This window comes from Antechinus flavipes, chromosome 2, assembly GCF_016432865.1.
Source record: "Antechinus flavipes isolate AdamAnt ecotype Samford, QLD, Australia chromosome 2, AdamAnt_v2, whole genome shotgun sequence".
Classification (NCBI taxonomy): Eukaryota; Metazoa; Chordata; class Mammalia; order Dasyuromorphia; family Dasyuridae; genus Antechinus; species Antechinus flavipes.
In genome coordinates, this window is record NC_067399.1 from 83,008,921 (window position 1) to 83,026,825 (window position 17,905).

At 35.2% G+C, this 17,905-nt stretch overlaps 1 protein-coding gene across 4 annotated transcripts in view; it reads right to left on the bottom strand.

The window, feature by feature from the left end:
* The window catches only part of MAP4K3 (mitogen-activated protein kinase kinase kinase kinase 3), a 191,730-nt gene that overhangs the window by 14,078 nt on the left and 159,747 nt on the right, over positions 1-17,905 (bottom strand). For all 4 annotated transcript variants that reach the window (XM_051975155.1, XM_051975157.1, XM_051975156.1 and 1 more), the window contains 5 exons: positions 15,926-16,005; positions 11,284-11,344; positions 11,058-11,175; positions 4,383-4,441; positions 2,860-2,963 (listed from right to left, as the gene is read on the bottom strand). In XM_051975155.1, the coding sequence (XP_051831115.1) occupies positions 2,860-2,963; positions 4,383-4,441; positions 11,058-11,175; positions 11,284-11,344; positions 15,926-16,005 (422 nt within the window). The remainder of the gene's footprint in view (positions 1-2,859; positions 2,964-4,382; positions 4,442-11,057; positions 11,176-11,283; positions 11,345-15,925; positions 16,006-17,905) is intronic.

Consider the following 17,905-nt stretch of genomic DNA (forward strand, 5'->3'; position numbering starts at 1 on the left):
AATTTCTAAGGAACCTGCCTTTACCCATGTCCTCATATCATTCCTCCAACAGTGCCATCTTTAAATATAATGGAAATGAACATGATACCAGAAAGGTAGACAACACACACCACAATAAATTGGAAAGAACACTGGACCAGGGAGAGTGAGATTATCTGGATTCAGGCACTGGTTTCCTAGCTATGTAAACTCCTTTCCAAGTCTCAAGTTTCTTTGTAAAATGAAGGCAATAGTATTTGTCAAGAATATAGAAACTGGTTGTTGTGAGGAAAAAAGAGCTAATGCACGTTCAAGTGCCTTGAAAATTATAAAGTTCTGCACAACTTTAAGGATTCCTTCCTATAATTTGTAATCTGGCCTAGGGAAGGGTTTATATATTTTCAGCTGGGAAGGGACAAAAAGAAGCTGTCCTATGAGAAATTTTTCTTACATATAATTATAAATGTCAAGAACAGTTTTGAATAATATGAAAATTTTCTATTAAAAAACAATCCTTAGATTTCATTATAAAGAAATTCCCAAGAGAAGTGTTGTATCATAATAATGAATTTAAAATTCATAAAACTGCTTTCTCTTTTCCACAATTCATCTCAAGATTAATAATCAACTGTTTCATGACAAGAAATAAAAACCTAAAGCATTTATAAGACTGAAAACAAGGGTAAGATAACACTTTAAACAGAAGACGCTAGATGGTTCAGTGGAAAGACTACTAGGACTGCAAGTCAGGAAGACCTGAATTCAAATCCAGCTTAGTTGCACGACTTGGAGCAAATCCTTAACATCAGTTTGCCTCGAAGGCAACTAATAGGCTCCAGGTTCCATGGCTAGAGTGTTATGCCAGGAGTTACAAAGACCTGGCATAACTCTAGCCTTAGATAGTTACTAGCTAAGTGGCTGTAGGCAAATCACTTAAATCTCAATTTGCCTAAATCCAGGGTAGAAGGAAATGGCAAACTACTCCAGTCTCTGTGCCAAGAAAGATTTAATATATTGGTGTGCTATGGTCCAAGCTTCAGACACAACTGAAGAACGAGAAGATTTTTAGTATCTTAAGACCATATGAAACTGTGTTATAAAGAAGTCACTTCAAAGTTGAAGTCATAACGACCAAGATATAAAATAAGGAAATAATTATTAAAATAATATTATAATATATTTTGGAAATTTCAATGACTATTTATCCAATTATTAAACAAAGATGTATAGGATAAAATGTACTAAAGAATATTCAGTACTTAAAAGATGTGGAAAACTCAAACTAATTTTTTAAGGAAAATTTGTGGATTGCTCAAACATTATTGGCAAATAAACATTATTTTCTTCTTCTTTTTATTTTTGCTGTGGCAGTTGAGGTTAAGTGACTTGCCCAGGGTCACACAACTAGGAAATGTTCAGTGTCTAAGGCTAGATTTGAACTCAGGTTTTCCTGACTTCAGGGCTGGTCCTCCATTCACTGTGCCATATAGCTGTCCCTCCCCTCAAGATGATTTTCTATTACTTTGGGTAAAGGACAAATCTGCAAGGGACTCTATTATGATATCCTGAGTCACATAAAAACCAGCTCAGTTTTCTGGATTTGTTCTTATGCTTCAATAGCTGTAACTACAACTCATTTTTGCTTTTTTTCATCATCTTTTAAAACTTTCACATAAAATTTCTCTAGTCTCTCTAAGAATATTCTTCATTAGGACAATTGAATTTCCAAAAACAGAAAGGTTTTCATCAATCTGCATAACATTTAAAATAATCAAATAGCACAAGATAACTAGGAAGAGATATGTTGTGGATTTTATGATATAATTTTTTTTAATAGCCTTTTATTTACAGGTTATATGTATGGGTAATTTTACAGCATTGACAATTGCCAAACCTTTTGTTCCAATTTTTCCCTTCCTTCCCCCTACTCCCTCCCCTAGATGGCAGGATGACCAGTAGATGTTAAACATATTAAAATATAACTTAGATACACAATAAGTATACATGACCAAACCATTATTTTGCTGTACAAAAAGAATCAGACTCTGAAATATTGTACAATTAGCCTGTGAAGGAAATCTAAAATGCTGGCAGGCAAAAATATAGGGATTGGGAATTCAATGTAATGATTCTTAGCCATTTCCCAGAGTTCTTTCGCTGGGTGTAGCTGGTTCAGTTCATTACTGCTCCACTGGAACTGATTTGATTCATCTCATTGCTGAGGATGGCCAGGTCCATCAGAAAGTATTGTTGTTGAAGTATATAATGATCTCCTGGCCCTGCTCGTTTCACTCAGTAGCAGTTCATGTAAGTCTCTCCAGGCCTTCTGAAATCATCCTGTTGGTCATTTCTTACCAAACAATAATTTCCATAATATTCATATGCCATAATTTATTCAGCCATTTTCCAATTGATGGGCATCTACTCAGTTTCCAGTTTCTGGCCACTACAAACAGGGCTGCCACAAACATTTTGGCACATACAGATCCCTTTTCCTTCTTTAGTATCTCTTTGGGGTATAAGCCCAGTAGAAACACTGCTAGATCAAAGGGTATGCACAGTTTGATAGCTTTTTGAGCATAGTTCCAAATTGCTCTCCAGAATGGCTGGATGTATTCACAATTCCACCAACAATGTATCAGTGTCCCTGTTTTCCCACATCCCCTCCAACATTCTGCATTATCTTTCCCTGTCATTCTAGCCAATCTGACAGGTGTGTAGTGGTATCTCAGAGTTGTCTTAATTTGCATTTCTCTGATTAATAATGACTTGGAGCATCTTTTCATATGGCTAGAAATAGTTTATGATATAAATTTAATGAAAATTGAATTATTATTCTTTTTGTACTATGAATTATACAGGTTAGTCTTTTATGCTTACCTTAATTAACATAAATTTCTGCATTGGTTCAACCCATTCTAACAGAACAATGCTAGACTGAAGTGCCCCACAAAGATATTTATGGCCAGTGTAAGGATTTCTCACTGTTGAGGCAAAAGTTACAAATAACTTGTTACTGTTTATGTATGGAATTTAATAAATATAAAGTTCACTGTAAATTACCTTAATCCAAGCCTTAAAAGTAAAATTAAAAGTTACTTGCCAATAAAATTTCTTATTAAAAATTTGGTAAGAACTTCAAGTATCCACAAGCAAACAGAAAGGACCACACTGAAGATCAAGTATTGAAGTTGAAGCTTTAGCCACATAAGAAGAAGATGGGATTTATTTGGAAAAAAGCAAAAGAAAAAGGGGATGGCAAAATGACTGAACAACACTGAGGAACATTTCCTCCCATCATTTTCTTGTATTAGTTAGAAGGAGACCTTAGAAGTTATCTGGTTTAAGAGGCAGTTAGATGGCATAGTATACTGACTCTGTAGTCAGGAGGACCTGGGTTCTAATCTGGCTTCAGACACTTAACACTTACTAGCTGTGTGATTCCAGGCAAGTCATTTGATATCAACTGCCTTGCCAAAAAAAAAAAAAAAAGAAAAAGTGAGGAAAACACTAAATAACTAATTAAAAGTTATTTAATTCATTTTCAAATGAAGGAAAATTGTGTTACAAAGCATCCCTTTATTGAGAAAATTGAAGCCACATTTATCATATACATATAAAATTCCTTCATCAACATCCCCTACACACTCTTTTTTGCCCTGCTCTTGGAGCCACACCAAAAATCCTCTAACTTGTGGTCTTTATTTAGTCTTCTCCATGGCTGGTCTAATCAATTACCCCTTTCTTTCTAATATTCAATTTTTATTTATCTATATTCTATTTCTATTTATCTATTTATTCCTTGACATGTATAAATAGGTACCAATCTCCTTCATGCTTAAAAACTTTCACCTGACTCAACCCAAGCTATAATCTTACATCTCTCTTCTCCCTTTCACAGCAATCCACACTTCTATAAGACACTGTCTACATTTATCACTGCTATTATTTCCCATATTACTCACTTTATAACTTGACTTCTGACCCTAAAATTCATTTGAAAAACACTGTCCTAGGTAACTGACAATCAAAAAAAAGGGGCCTTTTCTCAGTCCTAGCTCTTTTTTCATTTGACACTATTGGCCACTCTCCTAAATACAATCTCACATTCCCAAACCTTCATGATGCTGCTCTCTCCTATACTTTCCTTTCTCCTTTGCTGAATCATCATTTGTGTTAAGCCTCCTAACAATTGATATACTTGGGGTTTCAGTCTTGAACGCTTTTCTCTTTCCTTCACACACATTTCATCTCTTGGTGGTCCTGAGGGGAACAACCAAACTCTTATAGTGAACTGTCTGAGGGCAAGGATTGCCCCAGATAAGGATAAAAAATGAAACTCATCATTCTCTAGTCAGCTTGATCAAACAGAATGGCCCTACTCCAGTGGTTTTAGTACTTACCAACACAACATTTCTGACACCACTTGGTTTCAGGAATTTTTGCAGATACAGCAAATTTCCTAAAAGAGAAACAGAAGTGGCTAAATGCAAGCCATGCTCTCCACATAGCTATCCAAGTCATTCTTCTAACCTGCAGGTTCGATTATGTCATCCCTGTACTCTATTAACTCCAATAATTCCTATTAATTTATAGGCTTACCTCTTCTTGAGAGGAAGTGGCACTTACAGGACTTTATAATTTGGCCTCCACCTACCTACCTTTGTGAGGCTTATTTCATGTGTATATACTCTAGGACCCAGTATTTTATTTGATCCTCCTAGTAGCCTTTTAGAGTAGGTATTCATGGACTCCCCCCATTTTGTCTTTGAGGAAACTAAGACAAATGGGTTAAGTAGTGCAAGCTGACTTGAGCAGGGGCACCAAGAAAGCTCTCAAAGCCAGGAAAGGCTTCACTCAGGAGTCGGAAGGGAAAAATCAGAAGTTTTAGTAAGAAGGGAGTGCAAAGGCCTTTCAGGAAGAGGGGGGGAAAAGGAGGAAGGGACAACATGTAGTAAGGGAGTGAAAAACAGCAACAAAAGCCCTTCAGATTGCTTTGAATTATGGATAACAAGTTTTGCTACATTATTTCCCAAGCTACTGACAAATTTAATGAAGGAATAGATGCAAACTTATCTATACTTTGTATCTAATCCAGTGTTTGGTGAACAAGACTATGTGGGCCAACAGTTAAGTATGCCACGGTTCTGGAAATGGGCTTTAGGGAAGAAAACTAAACTGGCACAAAAATCACTGGTAAATAATATTAAAAGCTAGTGATAATGGAATGCTTTAAAGAACTAAAGCTATCTAGTGTGCAACTGAGAAACTAAAAATTGCTGTTTAATTTGTTATGTATCATTGGCCTTTGTCCCTGGGCTTCTGACCCCACTGAAACTATCTTTCTTAAGGCTACTAATGACTCTTTATTATGAAATCCATTAGGTTTTTCTTAATTCTCCATTACCTTGATTTTTTTGCCCATTCCCATTAGTTGCCGCCTGATATTTCTCCTTGCTTTTGTTGCTAAACTCCTTGGGAACAATATTTACAACAGGTACCTACCTCCACTTCCATTCTTCTCACTGTCTTAATTCTACAATATGGTTTTTCCACCTACCAATTAACCAAACTGCTCTCTCCAAAATTAATGAGTTCTTTTTCTCAATTGTTCTTTCTGACCTCTCTGCAGCCTCTGATCCTGTTACACTCTTCCCTGTGATACTCTCTAGGGTTTCATGACATGTTCTTTTCTGTGTTTTCTTTCTACCCATCTGTCTGTTCCTCTTCATTCTCCTTTGGTCAATCTTCATCCAGGGAATGCCTGCCAATTAGGGGGGTCCCACAGGGCTTTTTTCTGGGTCCTTGTCTCTTTTCAGTATACATATTTCTCTCCACCTCTCAGATTTAAGATTTAATTCTATTTTGCTTGATGTTATTATCAGCTCCCAAGATTTCAATGATTTCATTATGCTGATGATTCTCAAATCTCCTAACTTCTCTGCAGACTTCTAGTCTAGCATTACTAGCTGCTTTCAAATAAGGTATCTCAGTGACATCTTAAAACACATGTTGAACAAATTGAACTCAGTTTCTGTTCCCCCACACCCTTTCCTCTTAGTTTCATCCCTAAATACTATTAAGGATACAATCATCCCTCAGATTGTGAGCTCTTTGAGGGCAGGGACTGTCTTCTGCTTCTTTTGGTATTCTCAATGCTTCCCAGTACCAAACATGTGCTATCCTTGACTTCTCACTCCCCACATCCAAGAAGCTGTCAATCTGGGTCCCGGTCTCCCCCCTTTTCATAACATCTCTCAGATTTGCCCCATGCTCTCCTCCACTAGACTGCCACCAAGCTGGTGCTGTCTTTAATCCCTCACATTTGAACTACCGCAATAGGATCCTGGTTGGGCTCCCCCCTACTCCATAACACCCTGCCCTCAGCTTTTCCTAACACAAGGGCTGATGTCCCTTCATCAGACTCCAGCTGCTCCTTATTGTCTCCAGGATCAAATGCAAAATGTTGTTTGGCTTTTGGAGTCCTTAACTGAGTCTCTGTCTACCTTTCCAGTCTCCTTATGCCTTCCTCCTTGGTACAGACTCTTTGATCTAGTGACTTTGGCCTCCTTGCCTCATGAATAAAACATTCCATACCCTTGGCCCTGGGAATTTCCTTTCTGGAAATTCACTTCACACTCAGCTTTCATGGTGTTTCTTCTGTCTCCTGGCTTTCACTGTCTCAATGTCCTTTGAAGGCTTCATCACACTCAACCTTTTGACTGTGGATGTATTACTCTCAAGCCTCTCTCCTGGTTCCTCTTTTATTTCATCCCTTTCCACATTTTCTCTCCCTTGGAGAAATCATTGACCCTCCCAGATTTCAGATGATCATACCTATGCTTTGGAATACTTTAAGAAAATAAGTAGTAGTATCTCATAAACTATTCAAAACTATTGTTTAACTATATTTGCTCTTTTGTTTGCAGAGGAATAATTTTCCTTCTGAAGGTTATTTTAGCTCTGATCTTGGAATGATGACAAATTGGTGCATTCCTTGATCCTTTTAGAAATTCCTCAATTTCAAAAATATCAATGGATGAGTAATGTAAGATGTATATAGTGCTGCCTAATAGGATTTATTTAGTATTTCTCCTGAAAAATGTCCAGCCCAGCCCTTTGCCCTTACAATGATCAGTACTCATTCTTTTTGTAGTTCTTTTACTCTAGGTGCGAGGTGCCACTGAGAAACAATACACCCTACCTCTTGGATTAGGTATCCAGCTATCCAGAAAAAAAAAAATATTCCAGACACTCACCTCTTAAATAGTAATGTTTCTTTAATAGTACCTTTTCCTTTCACTTTATGGGGAAAGACTGATCCTCTTTCTGATTTCTCTTACCCCGAGTCTTAGTCACATCTCTATAATGATTTCATTCTTTTCTCCTACAAATACTCTTCTTACTGATAAGATTATATGAGTACCCAGGGTCACAAAGTCATATATTTGTTAAACTGCAATTTGAACCACATTGCTTTTTTTTGGTTTCTATTTGGATAGATGAAATGTATTGCTATCTTATTTTTGTTATAAATTATTATGTTATTTTTGTATCATCTGCTCCCCTCCGATTCTTAACATCCTTCATTTATCCAACTTTCTATTCTGTTATTATTATTTTTTTTTACCACAAAATATATGATACAATTATAGAAAATAAGGGTAGATTTCAGTGCATGGAGCACTGATTCAATTCTTATATCTTCCTTTCTTTTGCTTTTTAAAATTCCTCTTTTCGTCCTTTAATGATTTACCATTATTCTGTACTCTTTGTCAAAAAGAAGAGCACAAACCTCAGGAAAATAAATCTCAATATTTATTCTTTTAATAATAACTGCACATAATTACCTTAAGTTCAATTGCTGGGGATAGTTGTAAAATGAATAATCTATTCATTTCTATTTTGTCAAGGAATGACTAAAATGTTTCTTTTTTAATTGAATAATGATTTTATTTCTTCGATGATTAGGCTCAGGTTTGTAGAATGTATGAATTCTAGATTGTAGTTCCTTTGCTTTTTGTATTGTTAGTGAATTCTCTTTTCTCACGAATCTGGAAGAATGTTTTATTATTCAAATCTGCTTCTGCTTTACATTTGAAGGCTTTTCTCTTGCCTGCTGGCAAAGTTGTTTGTTATTCAAATTATTAATATTAACTGATAAAAAATTTTTCTAGTTTTAACTTTGGGTTTTCCAATGGATATGATCTGTAGATTTTCTCAATCAGTACTTTATTGCTTACATGCAAAATTTTGTAAATTTTCCTTATCCCATTCTTTATAATATTTTATACAAGTTTGAAAAGTTTTTGATCTCTCATTTTTCTGAGATCTCTATGATGTTCAAGTTATCTGTCTGCATCCTATCTTCAAGATCAGTCATGTTGTTTATATACAATTCATGTGCAATTTCTAATGTTGATGCTTTTCCTTTGACTTCTGACAAAGTTTCTCTACTTCAGCATTTTAAAATTCCGTATTTTCTTTTTTCTTTCCTAGAACTTATTTCTTTAGATAAATATCTATATCAGACATCCGATTTTTCTTATCCTATTGCTTGTGTTTTGCAATCCCATATTGATTTTGCTTACAACTTGAATTCATCCAAATTTTCTTTTTTTAATTATTTAATTTTTATTGAATATTTTTTGAGTTATGTTACCTAGGGAATACTCAAAAATTCTCCCTTTTATCAGATAATACTGGTTCATTTTCCTTCATAGTATAACAATTAAGAGAAGGGACTACTGATACAGTACTTGACAAGAGAATAATAGAGTGAGTTGCTCAGATTCAGAACCCAATATGTATTATAGATGGGATTTGAAGCTATATCTTTCTGGCTTTAAGGCCAGGTCTTGAAGGTCTACTATATTGGGGATTAGTAAACTATAGTATATGGGTCAAATCTGCACAAAAGAATGCAGTAGGCTGAATCTGGCCCTTGGGTCACAATGTGCCAAGTCCTATACTATGCCAGGTTACCCCTCCCATATATAACTTCAATTTCTATTTTTTAAATTTTACTATTTTTTTTCAAATAATATTTTTTGTTGGATATATTTGCTTGACAATTAGGCTTTTATTCATTCAAACTACATTTCATATGCCCCATTATTTGCCTTTGGGATCCTTCTCAATCCTTTTTTATTGCTACACAGACTCTTCTGAATCTAAATTGCTGGGTGGCCTCAGAATTCTTATAACACGGTATGTAAGTGTCACCTGGGCTTGGATTCATTTTCTAAATAACAGTGGGATCTCCAGTATCCTATTTCTTACGCCTGATGTTCATTTTCTTGTAGCATTCACTTTCAGACTCCTTGACGTTACTCATTCCTATACACCGTTCCTTTCTGTCACATGGCTGGTCAGAATCAATGACTGCTATTGCTTTTGGAGATGGAGAGATTCAGACTGAGCCACTGCCATGGGAGAATCCTTGTATACAAAGTCTGAGTCACAAGCTTTTCTATTTTTTGGGCTTACTGGGCAATGAATCGGACCTTTAAATATTAAAATTCCATGTCATTAATTTATATGCTTTTTATTTTATCAATGGTTTTGTATTCTTCTGATGAATTAAGCTGCAATTCCGATCTAGTATATGATTCTTTTGATGTTTTGTAATTTGAAATGCTGGCAGAGAAAAAAAAAATACGTATAACATTTCTAACTTCTTGCTGGTCACATAATCTCTCAAGAGTAGTGGAAAAGTCAACATGCCCCAAAAAGTTTGGAATATAATTCCTTCAAAATCCAACCTCCTTTTCCACTTCCTGATTTCTCTCTAGGACAAACCACTCTACTTTCAGTTGCCTAAGCTTGCATTCTCACAATCTTTTGTCTCTTTTCCTTACCCTTATTTCCAATCAAGTCTAAAGTTGGTGCCTTCAAATCCCTTATCTAGGATCAGGATGATCATCTTAGTTCTGGTCTTCATTATCTTTCCAGTGATCTCAAAATTGGTCTCCCTGCCTCACATCTCTTCCCTCTCCAACCCAACCTTCATATGACTGCTAGATTTTGATTTCTAAAAGCAGTTTTTACCACATCAATCCCTGCTCAACAAACTTTTGTGGCTCACTTTACCTTTAGGAGAAAAGGAATTCCATTTGGCTTTTTAAACATTAGGCAATCAGAATCAAACAGATTTTGACTCCTTTTATATTATAGTGTTTTCTCTTCATTAAAGTCATACTTGCCTATTTACTATTCCCTCATGTGACTTTTCATCTGCATTAGTATCTTTCCAAAGATGATCTCTCATTATTGATACGTTTTCTCTTTTCATCTCTACCTATCTAGCTTCCTTTCAAGACTTCCTCATCTTTTCCTTACTCCAGTAGTTTAGTGTCTCCCTCATTCTAGGTGGAAAATTACTTGAGTATATTTTGTATTTGCTTATTTATGTACACAGTCATTTTCTCACATCTCCACTCCCTTTCCAAAGGAAGGGAAGATTCTTGAAGCTAGATACTGTACTTTTCTTTTGCATTTCTAGCACCTGACCCCACCCCTTATATTTTGGCTATTAAATGCCTATTAAGTTGAACTGAACTGGAAAGGTTCATGACCAAGTTGGTGAAAGGGTAAGGAATTTTTTTGACCACAGGAATTCCTGAGAACTGTGGTATAGAGACAAGTTGTGTTTTGTGCTGGCAGAAAGGCTGCATAAAAATAAAATTTAAAAATAAGCAATACTAATTTTAAAAAAAATAAAGATTGGTTAATAAAGTACTTTATTTTCCTTTGACTAAAAAAAAAAAAAAGGAAAACTACTAACAAGATAGAAAATCTTTAAACCTTAAAAAAAGAAAAATTGACTTGTACAAAAACAAGAAAATAGAAAAGAAAAAACAGAAATAAAATCAAAAAAGAGAATGAGTCTAAGTCAGTGTAGGGAGACTGGGAAAGGCAAAACAGAATACAAAAGTTTCTATTGATCAAATCATGAAGTTTTTGAGTACAAGACTGATGCTTTATGCACCTCCTTATGCAGAGCCCCCTCTAAAAGGGATTAATAACGTATTATGTCTATGTCTAAACAAACGCATGGATTCTTGTTATACACTCACCTGGGCAATATTCGGTCAGGGAGTTTGTGTGCTGGAATAGCAACAGGTAACTTTTGCATTTGTCTTGCATAATCAAAAAGTCCTGGTAAATTATGGGAATAAAGCTGAGATGCTTTTCCTGGAAAAAAAAATACATGTAAAATAAAGCTTCAGATACAAGAAGGAATAATATCATTTTCTTAATATTTTTTAACAAAACGAACACTTTAAAAGATAAAAAACTTACCAGATATTGATAGTAAGCAATTATTCATTACATATAACCATGTACATCTTCGGGGAAATAGCTGGTAAGAAAAATGAATGGATTTTACAAAGGGCTATACAAATAACATTTTAAAAATAAATTTTATTTTTGAGGATATAGCTTTTTCAAATCAATGAGACAACTTCAACAATTTTTAAAAAGGTATAACCTATGACTTATATTTATATCCAATTAATTTTTGAACTACTGAGATTAGTTAATACAGAACCAGGGGAAAATAGTGCTCAATCAGCAAGTATTTACTAAGTACCCTGTGCCAGGAAATGGGGATACAAGTACAAAGAAGCAAACAAAGCCTATTTATTTATATTCTAATAGAGAGATTAGTATGTATAAAAACATAAAGAATAAACAACAAGTTTATAAGTACAATTACATACAAAATAGCCAAATACGTGGAAATATAGGAAGTAAAGTATTAAAATTTCAAGGGAATCAGGAAAGATTTCATGTAGATGGCACCTGAACATAAGGGAAGAGGAGTTCTATGAGGGAAGTAAGAAAAGAACCCCTTCCAGGCAAGTGGGATAGCAAAGGCAAATGTATGGAGAAGGAAAACAGTGTCTTAAGGATAGAAAAACGGCTAGTTTGGCTGTATGACAAAATGTGAGAAGGGGAGGTTAGAAGGATAGGTTGGGGACAAGTTGTACATGACTTTACAAATTAAACAGAAGCATAAAATTAATGTGATAACTAAAAAACTAAACTTTAATATATATAACAATGTTATATCAGAAAATCATACTTGTCTTTATCAAAATGAAATTAAAATTTTTGTTGATCAAGTACTCATGGAATCAAAATCAATTTCCAGTAGTAATTCATTATCAAGATCTAAAAATGCTGTGGTGAGCATGGAATGTATGAAAGTAGCAGGGAAAGTAATATCTCTAGTGGGTAAGAGAAAAACACTTATGAACACTCACAAAGCATACCATAATCATTTAAATTGTATTGTATAAAATACAATATTGTATGCCATATTGTGCTCAAATTTATGCTTAGTTCCTATTTTTAAAGAAATTATTGATAACTTTTGCTTTTTAAAAAAATCACTATATTTAAATTTTCCCTTCACCCAGTGTTGTTGTTGTTCTTCTCATTTACACTGCTGCAATTGTCCATGTTGTTTTCCTGCTTGTGCTTACTTGCTAATGCTCAAATTCCTGTATCTTTGTGGGTGGTTAACAACAGTAGGACAGAATGAAAAAAATCTCTACCTTTAGGGAACTTAAATTATTAATTATGGCATAAAAGAAAGCTAATGAATACATACATACATACATACACACACACACACACACACACACACACACACACACACACACACACACACACTTAAATACAAGGTAATTGTCGGGGAGGCACTAGCATTTTGGGACAGCCAAAGAAAGTGCCTGAGCAGCATCTTAAAGGAAGAGGGAGACTCAGAGGTGGGGTTAAGGGAGCACAGGAGCACATTCCAGGTAGAGGGGGACAGCCAGACAGGTTCAAGGCACTGAAATGAGAGGCTAGTTTGGTTGGATCACAGAGTACAAGAGGGAAAATAAAACCCTCAATAACTGGAGTTTGCCAGAGGTGTCACATGATCACATATCCATTTAGGGAAAATTACTTTGGAAATAGTGTATAGAATGGACTGGAATGCTAGGAGACAAAGTCTAGAAATCAGGTTGTTGCAATAATCTAGGAAAGTGGTACTGAGAATGTGAAATAAACTGGTAGTAAATGAATGGAAAGAAGTGGAATGACAAGATCTGTTTTGGACTTGAGTTTAAGCTGTCTATAGGATACTCAATTCCTCTCTTCTTTCCAGGTGTTTCTGAAATTTTCTCTTTGCTGGTTTTCCTCCCATCTTTCTGATAGCTCCTTTTCTGAATCTTGCTCCAGAACATGCCCTCTAACAGCAGGGTTCTGATATAGGGTTTCAATTGGGATTTTCTTTGAGAGGCAGTAAGTGGGAATAAGTGACTTGCTCATAGTCACACAGCTAGTAGGTATTAAGGATCTGAGACCATAGTTGAACTCAGGACCTCCTGATTCCAGGGTTCTATCCACTGAGCCATCTAGCTGCCCCTTGATATAGGGTTCAGAATCCTAAAGGTTCTGTCCTTTTCTTCTACTTCCACATTATTTCATCTGGTGATCTCAAAAGCTTCCATATATTTAATTATCATCTCTATGCTAATGATTTTCACATCTATTCATCTTGCCCCAATTTTTCTGCTGACTGAGAATTTCACATCTCCAACTGCCTTTCAGATCTCCAATTGGATGTTCAATAAGCATCTTAAATTCATTATGTTCAAAATAAAACTCATTATCTTTCATCCCAAACCTTCCCTGTTACTGTAGAGGACAATATCACCTTCTGAGTCCCTTAGACTTGAAACCTAGGAATCTTCATGGATTATTCATTACTTTTCACCTCTCACACCCAAGCTGAGACCAAGGCCTATTGGTTTTATTTTTTCAATATTTTCCAAACATTTTCCCCATCTCTCCTCTGGCAGTACCACAATGCTGTGGGCAGGCCCTCAGCACACCTTGTGTGCTATTGTAGAAGTCTGCTTCTGGGTTTGACTACTCCAAGGATCATCCATTCAGCCAGTGAATGGATTTTCCTAAAAGCCAGTGATTTGGTCATCAATGGCTTCCTATTGCCTGTAGGAGCAAACAAAATGCTGTCTGACATTCAAAGTCTTCATGACCTTGCCCCCTCCATCTTTCTAGTCTTCTTACACCTTACTCTCAATGACACTGGGCTCCTGGTGGATAAATGGCTAAGACACACCCATATCTTACTCTGCCCATTTTTTCTTGCTGACTTCCCATGCCTGGAATAATCTCCTTCCTCATCTCTATCTCCTGGTGTCCTTTAAGTCCCAATTCACTAAGGAAAAAAAAGTTTAGAATTTTAAGTGAAATAATGAAAAAAATAAATAGTAATGAGGGAGGAAATAGCACTTATGATCTTAGGCAAGATCATAAGTGAAGAGCCTATTACTTAACAAGAACTGACAGACAAATTTGAGCAGACTGGCAGAAATTCAGTTTAGACCATGCTGTATTGCATGATAAGTTGAAAATAAATATGTGACCTGAATATTAAAGAGGGAGAGAAAGAAAAGAAGGTAAAAGAAACAAGCACTTTTAAGGGCCACTATAATCACCATTTTATATCTGAAAAAATTAAGGCTGACAGGTTAAGTGATCTGCCTAGGACTAAAAAAGTGTTTGAAGCCACATTTGAACTCAGGTATCTGTGACTTTAGATCCAGTACTCTATCTAACCTCTGGGTCATATATCTGCTTAGAAAGGCAGGAAAGAAGAAGTTGGAGGAGCAAACAATATGGAGAGGGAAAGGAAATAGATCAGGTACTTCCTGAGAAGAGAATCCTTAAAATAGATGACAACAAAACATAAAATAGATTAATTTTGATTTTGAAATTGAAAAGTTTTTACACGAACAAAATCAAAATAGGATAACAAAAGTTGAGAAAATGACAACTAGCACTGATAAAGATCTGAAATCCAAGATGCAGTAGGTAACAGATAAAAATATATAGGATCACTATCCATTTCCAGTGGACAAGTGATTGAAACTGTTCTCAAAAGAACAGCAAATTCTTAATAGCCACATAAAAGCTTGCTCCAAAACACAAATAAGAAAAATGAAAATCATAATAACTCTAGGTATTACCTCCTATATGGAGCAGATAATAAGGAGAACCATGAAAACAATCAATACAATGACAACAGTATCAATCTAAAGAACAACAACAATAAAGTTATGAAATGCTGTGTAAATTATAATGACCATATTTTAACTCAAAGAAGAGGGGAGAAAATTGACCTCTCTTTTCTTTTCAGAAACTGGGGAGTATGGGAGGAAACACTGGCTATACTGTGAGGCTCAGCAAATTTGTTAGTTTTGATCAATTATCTTTTCTTTACTTTTTAATTCTTTAAGTGACATCTCTGAGAATAACAAGGCAGATAGACTGAGAAATGAAGATGACGTAAAAATAAAGGATATATCAAGAGAATTTTTAAAAAACTGTACAAAGGAAACAATAATCAAAAGAACTACTTTTCAGAGTATAATATCTTTACTGAAATAGTATAAGAAATGTATTAAATATACTAAAATGTCAAGTAGCAGCTGCTTTTATCAACTCCTTGAAACATAAATTAGTAACTTCAGTAATGGAGGAAAAAACAATGATAAACAAGACAATTCTATCAGATAAGTAGGCAAATAGTAGAATAGTATTCATTATGTTGCCTCAGTCTACTCGATTTACCTGTGTTCTTGTTACCTTGATCACTCCTTCTCCCTTTTTCAGAAAACTCTCTCCACTGCTCCAGTCCTACTCTGCTGCCTCCTCACAGTAGGGAGGTAACTCTGTGGTCCTTGAAGAATGCACCAACAGAGCTGAAATGCTGACAAGTCCTACCAAGCTATAAGAAGAATTCCTTGATTGCAAAGACTGTTTTGATTTCCTCTCTGAGTGTCCAGCCCCTAATGCAAAGCTTGACAACACATTGTAGGTGCTCAATGCTTTTTTTCAAGTGAGGTAAAACAAAATGACTAACCTGTTCCATTGATGTCTCATGTAGCTCATTAAGGTTCAAGGTATATATCCCTTCCTCAGCACCAAATATCAAATACTGATCTGCAATAAGATGAAAAAACAAAAATAATCTGCTACAGAGATCAATTTATATAAATACAAAACTCTTTTAAAAGATGTCTACATACTAAAAACAGAAACAAGCCAATACCACTTTTTTGTTTCCCCTATTTTTTAGGTGAAAACATCAGTATTATTATTAATCAGTAGTGATTTACATTCAATAAATCCACTGTTTTATTTTAACCCAAACTAGAAGTTACAAACCTCTGTTTGGTAAGAATACTGATAGTAATGTTCCAAATGAAATATTTACAAATCTATATTTTAAAACTTCTTGAATCAAATAGCTTCATTTTCTAATTGTATTTCACTCTTATGATGAGTTTGAAAAAAAAAGAAATCCCAAAGAAAATAAAAATAAAAATTTTTCATTACATTCTATTATGATAACTCAAAATAATAAGGAATTACTTGTTTCTTTAAAAATTTTTTTTTCATTCATTAGAAATCTTTCATCTCTCCCTCCTACCCTTCCAAACCCACCAAAAACAGACAAAGCATTTGTTATAAGCACATATACTTAAGCAAAACAAATTCCTGCATTGGCCACTGTCAAAAAGAAAAAAAGTTTTATTTTGTATTCTGTCCTCCTCCTCTCTTATTAGAAAGTGGATAACATGTTTCAATTATAAGTCCTCTGGAATCATATTTGATCATTACTCTGAGGAGCATTGTTAAGTATTTCAAATTTGTTTGCTTTCACAATATTGTTGTCATTGTATAAACTGTTCTGGATCTGCTTACTGCATTTCATAAATCAGTACACTCAAGTCTTTTCGCATTTTTCTGAACTTTCCTAATCATCATTTTCTTTTAAGCACAATAGTGTCACATCACATTTATAGAGCATAACTTTCAAGCTCCTCCTGAAATACTGGCACCAATCTCTTGGAAATCCCAAAGACTGTAAAAAGCCTTCATTTACATCCATTTTGAAGGAAGCGAGGGAAATTATGGAATTTCTGTGGCTCTGACAATTTAAAAAAAAAAGGAACACTATTAAGGTGAAGACACTAAAAACAATTTTTTGGAAGGGTTATTTTTACTTTTAAGCAATAAGTATTGTCTCCCATTCTTCCCCCTCCCCTCTTTGTCTGGATTTTAACTCCTTTGTGTAGGGCAGCCTTTACACAGGCAAGTAACTTTCTGCAACAAGTATTTGAAATGACTATTTTAAAAAAATGTATAATCAAGAATCTGAACATATACTGTAGAACTTTAGGGATGTTTTCCATTAGACTGCTTATCATATCTTCACTATTTCAGTTTTTAAATACTGAGTCAAATGCCAAAAAACAAACGTAATCCCCACTAAATATAGCCAAGCCAATCTCCCTCTCTTTTTTAGGCAATTGTCACCTCACACTCTTTGACAAAGAAAAAAAGACATAAGCAATCCATTTGGACAATAGAGGGTCCAGATTTGCCATACTCCTGCTGATCCCCATCTACTGGAAGCCGGAGAGAGGTCAGGATGGAACTTTCTGTACAGACAGTGTAGCTGCCCTTGGAGGGGCAGTAACAGTTTCATTATGCTTGGGGATGGGACTCTAATCTCCATCTGCATGTAGTCACCAATGCCTGGGGACACAAATGCTTATGGATGTCAGCATAACATTTCATGATTGAATTATTAGTTTCATAGATTCCACAGGATTCAATGCTTCAGATTGCTGAAAAAGAGTTCCCAAACTTCTTGTTGCCAATGGCAATACACTATCAGTGAGCTTTTCTTCTTGTTCAGAGAACAGTCATGGGCATTTTCCTGCTCTGAAGTCCAGGGCTATGTCCCAACTTCTCTTTAATGTCATGCATTTTCTTCTGAGCTCTGACAGTGAAACTATGCTCCCTCTTGGTTATGATCTTCCCAAACTAGTCC